General features: G+C 40.9%; 1 protein-coding gene across 1 annotated transcript; it reads right to left on the minus strand.

Moving 5' to 3' along the window:
- Positions 1-420: 420 nt before the first annotated feature.
- zfpl1 (zinc finger protein-like 1) lies at positions 421-6,580 on the minus strand. Its single transcript, XM_053847347.1, has 8 exons — positions 6,306-6,580; positions 5,520-5,637; positions 5,330-5,441; positions 4,713-4,906; positions 2,604-2,679; positions 2,357-2,530; positions 1,704-1,827; positions 421-1,027 (listed from the first exon to the last, which is right to left on the minus strand). Exons 2-8 carry the CDS (start codon positions 5,619-5,621, stop codon positions 841-843), a joined length of 969 nt encoding a protein of 322 aa, XP_053703322.1. The 5' UTR covers positions 5,622-5,637; positions 6,306-6,580; the 3' UTR covers positions 421-840.
- Positions 6,581-10,840: the final 4,260 nt, after the last annotated feature.

Genomic DNA, 10,840 nt, shown 5'->3' on the forward strand with positions numbered 1-10,840 from the left:
AAATAAAAAAGGGGGTCAATGCCACTTGAGGCCACATGGAAGACAGTACAGTGTTCGTTGTTAGTTTTTGTTGACTATAATAACCTTGTTCTACAAAGTTATACACACTCACAAAGAGGGTTAGTCTGTTTCCGAAAGACACTTTGGATTTCTACATGATTCTTTGTTTCTACTAGCAAGGACAACAGATTCTCAAACGGGTTACAAAAAGAAAAGGTGTAAGGCTGAGCACTTCCTTCAAGTCAACTTCCAGTCAAACAGACCTTGGCGTACACTACTTAATGACGTGGAGGATCAGCAGGGGAGCTAAAGCGGGCATTACAGACGCCGCACTGACCAACTGACTGTCCCTGGAGCTGCACCCTGAGCTCCAAATCTATCAGTTGGTCTATCAGTCTGCAGAAAACATCCCCGGTTTCACTCACTGACAAAACACCCAACATTTTGAGTACTTCTTTTTAATAGAGACAGAAGGCAGAATGATCCACGTTCAGTATTAATGGTCAGTCTTAAAGCAACTCAGTTGGAATGAATATCAAATTTTACAGCAAAGCCATCAGGAAAATTGTCTTAACTCCAATAAGCAAACAATAATTACCTGTTAGTAAAATCATTTCTTCCCCTTCTGAATAAAAACTGCATGGTACTATGGATATCGTGTATGAGGACATATTCAGAAATATTCTGTGATATGTCACTGAATAGGATAAAACCAAACACAAACTTAAATCCAGTCTGGTGCAGCAGTCTCTCTACAGTCCTGTTCTTAATATTGTGCAACACAAAAGGAATAATACCATCAACAACAATAAAAACATCTTAATTTAATTCCAGTCCAATTCAGCTTTTTCCAATACGGATGTTGGGGTTCAGCAAGGGATCCAAGTTGGGATCAGAACCAGCTGATGCACGTCCAAGTTTAGCCATGATGATGATCAAAGTGAAGAATCCCAGAACGCCGACAAGAAGGAGCATGAAGACCCGCTGCTTCCAGGAAAAGGTTGTGCGCTTTCCTCCGGTGCGATTCCTGAAATACAGTCATGCTCTCATTGCTGGTGGTGAAAACCAGTGTTGCTTTCAACGCATATAGATTCACAGAGAAGAACCAAGTCAGTACAATGAGGGCCTTTTATATGCCCTTTCCTGTTTCCCTTTTGCCTCATAGGTAATAGAGCATGCAACCTTTCCATTTTCAATCTCTTCCAGAGGATCCACCACATCGCTTAGCCAGCCAGAGTCGATCTCAATTAAATGCACCTGGTCCTCAGTCTACAATGTTTTGAATTTACAAGCAAATATCACCATCTATTTACTCAGTATTTGATGAAGCCTCTTTTAATAATCGGACTAAGTTTATTGCATGTAACATGTCAAGTCAATGCCAATGTATGTGGATGGGTTGGCTTTTTACCATCAACCTTGTAGAATAACTTTTTACAATGCTTATGTATGTACTCCATTCAAATACTCTCAGGGGTTCAAATTTATCTTTATGGGAAATTTCTAATACAAATCTTAAATTCTGCTCTACCCTCTGCGACTGGTGGTTCCATAATTCTGCAACGAGTTGGAGGCAGTCCAAATTCCTATGATTCCTATCACACCAGATTCTGGTTCTGTCCAGAGACATGACCAGAGTAATAACTATTTCAAATATGACAAGCTAGACCAGAAGCGAGCCAAATTCAAAGGATAGAACTTACTTGAGAAGCTGAGCAAACCAATTCATAGCAGGTCGTCGTCGGTATTTGTCATCGTCAAAGTCCATCTGTGTGACAGATGAAGGCCCAACGTCCCGTGTGTCGTAGATCTTTCGGGGAGATGAAGCTGTAAAGAGAAATTGTTTAGTTTCATTTTGGAATCTTTCTCATCAACAAAGCTCATTTCAGCAGATGACATTTATACTAGTCTAGTACTAAATCTAATTGCTAAATCTTAAACTGCACTGTGCTGTGACTGGAAGCCGAAAAAACATCAAATCTATCACAGTCATCTTAGCTTATGTCCAGAAGACTATCACCATCTTTTCATGAGTTATTTTGATGAGTGAGTCCTTAAGAGGCTGTCGCCAGTAAGTTCAGCTTGGACAAGTGTAGCTTTGCAACTGGGGCAAGGAATAAACTGGAAGTGGCACAGATGATGTAAGAACCATGGGTGAGCAAGCCGGTCCTCAAAGGGCCGGGGTGGTGCAGGTTTTTGTCCCAACCGATCAAGCACATACAGTTTAGGAAATTAGGTTTCAGCTGAAACAAGCGCCTGATTGGTGATAACATCCTATATGGTGTACATAACACAAATAACTAAACATGAAATACTACTACGACTGGAGGAAGCAACAGACTGCAAGTGTGCTTACCTGCATGTAAAGTGACCGTGTCACTGGTCGTGGCAGGAAGGTTGATGACAGAATGTGCCTGTGAGTCAACATCCCCATTTTTGCGTGCACTTGGGTGTTCGTCTTGTTTTAAAGGAGGAGCGAAATTTGTTGCATGGCTATGGCTAGTGTCATAAGAATGAACAGGATCCTGGGCTGGAAGTTGAAAAAAGAAAAACAAAGAAATGGTCATTGGAGAATATGACTAAAATTATACGCAAAACCTTACCATCAAAGGCCGACCAGTCTGTGTAGTCCGTAACATCAGCCGAGGTCTCTTGGAGAATGGACACCGACTCTTCAATCTATCAGTCAGAAATTTTCATTAAAAAGTTTTCTTGTTCTACAATAAATTTCCTATTATTTTAAATAATAGATTTTCACACAAAGACAGTTTTACTTATGCTCAAATCGCTCAAAACATGCAGTAAGATATCAACTCTCTATGAAAAAAAGTGATACAAATGTAACTAAATGACAAACTTCAAAGTGAGAACTACAGGGAATAAAACGGTTTTCTGAATTTGAATCCTCAGTCATGCAAGTCTAGAAAAGGTGGGATCAAGGGAATGTCACAAACGTGTACCTAAATCAACACAAGCCAAACAGGAAATAAAACAGCCACCACATTGTCACCCTAGAAACTACACAGACCCCACAATCAACATTTTAACAAGCTGCTGTGTCTGTTCCTTATAGAATTTGAAATTAAAATGTGTTGAACTCAATCTCGCCAAGTATTTTTAGACAGTGGACTCTACTAATGCTCGCTTCTGGGGAGTCGTGTCTTGCGTTAGTGCACCCCCTGCCGTTCAGAGAGTTGAAGTTGGCAAATATACCGCAGTCGTTCTGTGGAGTGAGTCCAGAGCCGAGACAGGCGGCTGGATCGGAGTGAAAATTTGTGAACGACTAACAATCGGCAATGTTGGCGTGCTAGTCGCAAAAAAAAAAAGAAAAAAAGACCACTCCGGAAGGGCCACTTTCAATACACATGGAACGTGTCAAAAGATCACTGACAAACACAGCCATTTTCACAAGATTGAAGAAAACAAGACACTAAATAACTTATTGAAACAGGTCAAACAAAACTTCAGCAATTGATGTTATCGCTTATAGATTAGTGGGACACATTTGAAGAGAAAATATCAAACCTAAATGTGAGCTCATTGTATCTCACATATTTTAGAATATGAATCTCCTTCTAGAACTTCAACTGGCCATACAAAGCATGCAAAACAAAAAAGTGTGTTGAGATAATGAATATCTCAACACACTTTATAACAACAATTATTCTTTGCTAGTTCACATTTTGGAGGCCATTTATTTGGTTCTGCATTTAGTTTTAACCATCAAACAACCTTGATGAAACATTTGTGGATATTAATAGCATCATGTCATCTGTTGGCTCTACGGCACAGTTTTTAGGCCCAGAGTCAACGACAAACTCCCAAACCAACATGGCAACTGTGGAAGGAGTATTAATAATGTACCTCTACCACCAAAGAGGAAAACGGAAGCAGCATTGTAGGCGGCGGTGGTCAGTGAAGCTGTTATATTGTCACTGAAAGATGGAGAATTTCCTCCATTGAACACTCTTCTTCATCTCTCATTAAAGCTACGTATCGGGTAGTAACAGCAACACTAGGCCCATAGCTGTAAACTTTGTGGAAACGTGCAGCATGAAAGAAGAGAACGGGCAGACGGCGCCGTCCGTCTCCGGACCCATATGTAACGTTGAGCATAAATGGGCCATTTGGCATCATGGTTCATGCAATATAGACTTAATCATTCTGCTGCGAAAGTTGGCGGTCAATCTAGAGGTGGATCAACTTAAAAAACAACTTGAGAAAAAGCTTTTGAACAGCTTGTTCGCTCCAGCTACTGTCATCATATCGCATATCATATGGTTGTAAGACAGATTGGACGTAAGTGGAATGCCATTCAAAATAGCCGACGCGAGGGTTATAGGTGCTACTGTAGTGGTAGATCTCTGTGTGAGAGTGAGATGCTACGTGCTACGGTGCCAGACATTGAATAAAAAACGAGAATCTGCTGGCCGAGGTCGTAAGTACGGGTGGTCGTAAGTGGAGCAGGTCATAAGTCGGATCTTACTTGTTAATTTTGATTAAAACCATTAAAACAAACTTGGTTCTTTAACCATTTGTGGTTGTCATTGAGCCCCATGGACCATGACTAATCTGGTAATATAAACTATGTGACATTGAACAACAGTTGTTGTAAAGAACAAGAGAAAAAGATACGGAAAGGGTTAAAATGCTGCAGTATAATGAATGTGAAGAAAAAAACCTATCCAAATAGTGGTGTTGAGGATCTTTACCAGGGGTAGTCCTAAGCCAGCTCGAGCCCAGTTGACAGAAGACAATTGCTCTTTTAGAACGTCAGCGACCGGGCTTGCCAGATTTGAAGGGGGGAACACGGGACCCTGACAGCTGGGGCATTGGTAGCCTGCTGGAGCCGTGTGCAGAGGCAGTCGAGATGCCAGGTTATTGAGACAGGACCAGTGGAACACATCTGACGGAGGAGGAAAAACACCAATTGCTTAAAAAAAAAAAAAAAACACACACACACACACACACGTTTGTCTGTCTTTCTTTCTTTGAGGGGACCTATCATTGCCATAATGCTTTCCCCATCCCCTCAGCCTAAACTGAACCATCCAAAACAAATGGCTAACCATAACCATGACTCTGAATCAAACTTAAACCTATTTCTAATGACCTCAGTATTTTGATGTCTTCATCTTCAAATTGAGCCTTGGATTTGTGGGGTCTTCACAAGGAAGAATGAAACAGACACACACACACGCACAAATAAACACACATTCTTGGGGCAAGTTAACAATGACAAATATTTTCTTTGCTTCTCAACCTATGTAGTGTCTAATTTAACAATGCATATATTTAAGAATTGCCCAAACAAAGGAAACCCTCTTACCGTAGCAGACCAGTCTGATAGTGTCCTGATCAATCAGAGGGGTGTTGCAGAGTAAACAGTTTGGATTGTAGTCGCTGTCCTGAAGCCACTGCAGATAAGACTGCACAATACACTGCAGAGGGGAAAAAAGACTTTAAAACAAAGAAAGGTCCTCTGTTTACACATGCTTCTATCCGGCCGGTCCACTGACCTTGTTGTGATTGGAGACAAGACAGTGCTCACACACATTCACACGATGTTCAAAGCAGAATAAGTTGGTGACCTTTCTCTTGGGGCACTTGCACAGACCCATAGCCACAACTTGAAAACTGAAAAACAGTATACAAGTTAAACCACAACTAAAACAGTGTATGGCGTGTTTATTTATGAAAAATCTCTCAATCTCGTCGCCTACTCGGTTCATCATCTACTTCACATCGCACAACGCCCATTAAAATGATATGTACATCCTTAGATTCTTTGAAAATAAAAGAATGGGCAACGCACTATCGCACAGAGACTATGTCCTGTATATTGCACAGGTCTGTACATATTGTAAATATCCATCATTGCATGTCCCTTCATGTCATTTCCTTTGGTTTTGTCTGAATAATCGTTTACATTTTTGCTAGATGTTCCACTGTCACTGTTCTTTCTGACAACAGTCAACTGCAGAAGGTAACACTCCTGTCAAACAATCGTTCTATAAGTTGATACTTATAGAACTGTGGAACACCAACTCAATGAAGTACCGTTTTGATCCATTGATCCCAGTTCATTAACTTCAGTAAAACGGCCATGACAACAGTTTGGCGGACGCTTGCATCATTACAGTATTTATTTTCCAGGCTGTTGACTCACCCACGTAACTAAAACGTTGCCATAGATGACACATTCAGCACAAGGGAGATGAGGAAACGACTTAGCACGTTTGAGTTGCTCGGACTATGTGCTCAAGTTTTGACGTCAACATTTGGATGGAACGCGTGAAACACACCTTATAAGAGTTCCGTCGGTGTGGATTGAAGATGCCTGGCTTTCATGGAGGCTCTCTTGTCAAATTCACATGAGAGGACTGACAGAAACAGGTCCTACTGGTAGGAGACGCTTCCTTCCTTCCCAGTGTTTATGTGCCACGTCGCTTCCGGTTATGTCGACAACCACCATCGGTGTAATTTACCACGCATACAGCCCCTGCTGACAAGGAGGTCTTACTGCAACAACCAATCGTGATGGAGCACTTGACATGTAATCGCTGCGTTTCTGTTGTCCATTTTAACTAATTCATCTTGACATCAAAATATGTTGTATTCAAAGTGAAGAGTCCAAACAAATCAGTATTTTTATCGGTATAAGAAAAATAGTACTACAATGTAAAAAAATATATAAACAACTATGAAGAAAACTTTCCGTTTTATTATTATTATTATTATTATTATTATTGTTGTTGTTGTTATTATTATTATTATTATTATTATTATTATTTTGATGAATTTAATTTCTGTCAAACTAAAGGAAAGTTTAATTTATTCAAGGCATTTTCATTAAAATGCAGTTCTCATATTCAGCCAGCGGGTGGTGTTAAACCTCACATTAAGTTTTGGAGCGTTCCCTAAATGTTTGAATTCAGTATCATTCATAAATTTTTATTTATGTAATTATTTTCATTTTAAACTTCAAGCATGACATATAATTGTTTTTTCATAGCAATGAATGTATCCTGATGAACTGAAAATCAATATTCACGAAACATACAGAACATTTCATGGGTTATTTTAATCAGAATTACAATGACTGATTGACAGATGTTGTAAGATGACTGAACACATGTATTTTATGCGACTGGGTATAACAATGTTTATGCTATGGTGACATAATATTATGATATACCCATCACATATTCAGATTGATTTCATAAACATAACCCACCATGAAACATTGTGAGGTGTTTGGAGAAAAACTGCTTATCGTTAAACCATTTTAAAATGACTACTAACGAATATAAGTGAAATAATGAATATAAATGCATATAACGAATAAATAAAATAAAATAAATATGACATTTTATGGAGGGAAATGTAGTGGATATGACTCATTCTGTCGACAATCCGACTGAAGAGTGTTTTGTTGTTTTTGCTGATGTTGTTTTGTTTGTTTGTTGTGGTCTTTCGGCATGGCAATGAAATCTGTATGAGCTACGTGCTGATATCCCTCAACCATGCCATGGAGAAGGCCAGTGTACAATGTAATGTAGGAATCCACACACACTGACGTTTGTCTTCCAGTCTTAGTGAGGAACATCACTGACGTAATGCTTTCCTCAGCCTCTCGTCCTAAACCTGACCATCTGAAACAAAACCTTTCCTCCGAACCAAACTAAAACCCATTTATAACAACCTAGCTATTGTGTAATTTTACCCCTCAAAATGAGGCTTGACAAAGTGAGAGACAAAATGTCCCCAAACAGGTTCTCACAAAGATAGCAGTACAAGAACACACACAAAGCATGCAGACACAGCGGTGCTGCAGAAGGTCCACAGGCATTAACCCAACTGTGCTGCTTGGTCCCTGAATGGGTAAAAAACATCCGACTTTGTGACCTTACACTGCAGTGTTTTTACTTGAGGTTTTGACGCAGACAGAGATGCAACTTCTGAAGAACGACATGGCTCCAACATAGCCTTCAATGACAAATCCTCACAGTTGTCGTATGGTCTGATGATTTTGGGCAAATGAGCATGAACTTGAAATGTCCTCTGCAACAACCACGCTAACATAAATCATTAAAGGGGACACAGGCAAGTGGAAAGGGCATCTGAAAAGCAGTGGACCTATCAGATGGAAAGGAAGTCCAGAGACAGATGACAGCAAGGCAAAAGGACAAATGAGGCCTGGAGCTGTGGCAGCTGGGCGTGAAACTGCTGCTGGAGAGGTTGTATTGGCGGGAGTCGGAGGGGGGCACTGACTGATTGAGTCTGGCAACTATTGATCCCCTATCAGCTCGATCGGTGAGGTAAAGCATTGAGATGCAGGCGCAGTTGCTTTAATAAATGGCTTCCCTGATGGTACAGTAAAGGGCTTTAAATCAGAGAAGGTGCTGACAAGCTAAATAATGTGTGGCTCTCCCTGGAAACACAGAACCTTCACCAGCAATTTTCCTGTGTTTTCTCACCACAAACCTTCTACATATGAATAATAGAAGACAGATGCAGAGAAAGACAGAGAGTAAGATTTCTATCCATTGGTTCTCACTTCCTCGCACTCTACTGCTGTCAGGGATGTATTTTGTTGTTTTATATTTCATCCTTTTGGCCCGTCTTGTACATCAAACAGACTTGTTTTGTACCTGAGGACTTTCTAAACTGAAGAAAAATGGATGGATACATCAGCCAGGACTCTTTGTGTGGTCATCAAACTGAACACTTGGCAGAGAGTGTGAATTATTTGCCTTGTACCTTATTCATTTCGTATTCTGGGGAGGGGAAGGACTGTACTGTACATGTTGCCATATGAGCATGCAGTCTAGTCAAGAATGAAATATCAATGATTGCAGGAAGAAATAAGAAAGTAGAGCTAATTTCCATATTACAAGTAACATCCGACTTATTACCTGCTCTACTTACGTCCACCCGTGCTTACGACCGCGGCCAACTGATGCATATTTATTTATTTTTTATTCAATGTCTGGCGCTGCAGCACGTAGCAGCCTGGCAACACATGCAACAGTTACGGCAGCACAGTATCCCAGCATCTCACTCTCACACAGCCATCTACCACTACAGTACTACCTATAACCCTCGCATCTATTTTGAATGGCCTTCAACTTACGTCCGATCCGACTTACAACCGGTTCGTCGGAACCAATCCCAGTGTTAAGTCGGATGTTACTTGTATACTGCTATTGCTCTGCATTCATTGCATTTTTCTGGAGTGCTGTCGGAGGTCCTGAATGTAAGGTTCATCAAAACACAAGGACACCATCTTTGGTTATACTAAAAATATGTTCAGTACAGTTAGGACACATTCAGGCAAATTAAAATAAACTAATTCTAATATATTGTACTGTCTTCTGTTTCCTTCTGTTTTTTTGTGTCACCCTTGCTAAAAACAACTGAAAACTGAAAACAATGACAACAACAAATGAACCAGCAGACATTGATTTCATTGGGCTGTATTGTGACTTTTCTCCATGTCATGCTTTTAATGCTGCAGCTGAGATGTCTGTAATACGGCATCACATTGTAGTTACTTATGTAACATTTCACAAGAGTGCACAAGGTCCGTCGACGCACACACTAAAACAGACTGCTGTTATTTTCAAAAGGGACATGTGCTGTTGTGCGTTTGCTTTCCCCTGCTTATCTTGTTATTTTTCATGAGATCACTGCCAATGACCCGAAAGAAAATTGGCGGTCATAAGCACATCATCTAATTTTGGGCCTTAATTACGTGCCGAAACTTTATCAGGACTGCGGCTCGGAGACAAAAACCCATCAGGCTTTGCTCCGAACCAAATTGGATTGAGTGATTGATTTATGGACGTTGAGTGAAGGGCAAAGCGGAGGCCGAAAGAAAGCGGAGAGTAGCGGCAGGTCAGGGGAGGGAGCCAGAAATATATGGAGGGAGCGTGGCCCCCAGATGAGGGAAGGAGAGTATTGAATCAGACAAAGACAAATGGAGTGTGAGAGACAGAGGGAAAGAAATTCAGACGTATGCCTGCTGACCTCGACCGTTTTCTCCGACTAATCAATACACCACTTTGCGTGTGTGTATCTCTGTGTGTAGGCTGACCTGTGTTTGTGTGTGCACTTAAGTCTGTGTTGTGCTCTGCTCCGTCTCTGTCATTCTTAATAAAGATCAGTGACACTGTGACATTACCAGTCCCTGTCTGACTCTGCACTGCCCTTACAGCCCGTGCACACATCTATTTTAGATGTGATTTATTTTATTCAAATGAAATGAGGGGAAAGTGAGGGGAAAGGAAGCATCCACCACCCGGTGAATGGGACTTTCCTGTTCCTGCATCAACACCGTAATGTTTTAAAAACAATTTCACAAAGTGATGTAACGGTTTTACGACTGCATTTTCCACCGCCTCACTATTCATCATCTTAAATGTGCAACAATTCACTCAGGATTCGCTCCCTCTCAGCCACCCTCTTGCAATGTGAGAAGATTTCAGCCAATTAGAGGGATTCTGAGGCAAGGCAATATTCAAATCCAGCACGCGTAATGACCAGATGGGCTCACCAATCACTTCTTTGAAGTTCTCTGCAGCAGACAGCAAGCGAGGCTGTTCTCCCTGCCGGACATCTTTTGTGAATTCATAACAAATGCTGCTTGATGATTGACGAAAGTCTTCCATCACTGGAAGGCAGAGACACAATATTGCATTTCTCCAGCTGTAGTTGTGTCGTGGGTCAGATACTCCATGTGGTGTCCAGACATATGTTCGTGTCTAAACAGTTTAAGCAGTTGGGTCAAATCAAGAGGGCGTGAAGCTGGTCGGTTTTTGGATAAACTTGTGAAACT

This window comes from Synchiropus splendidus, chromosome 17 (assembly GCF_027744825.2).
Source record: "Synchiropus splendidus isolate RoL2022-P1 chromosome 17, RoL_Sspl_1.0, whole genome shotgun sequence".
NCBI classification, from domain to species: Eukaryota; Metazoa; Chordata; class Actinopteri; order Syngnathiformes; family Callionymidae; genus Synchiropus; species Synchiropus splendidus.

Excerpts from the sequence above, each read along its gene's own strand:
- zfpl1 (XM_053847347.1), bottom strand. The coding sequence starts at position 5,621 with ATGGGTCTGTGCAAGTGCCCCAAGAGAAAGGTCACCAACTTATTCTGC. Across the intron at positions 5,442-5,519 it reads TTGTCTCCAATCACAACAAG|TGTATTGTGCAGTCTTATCT; the intron begins GTCAGTGGACCG and ends TCCCCTCTGCAG. Across the intron at positions 2,531-2,603 it reads AGACTGGTCGGCCTTTGATG|CCCAGGATCCTGTTCATTCT; the intron begins GTAAGGTTTTGC and ends TTCAACTTCCAG.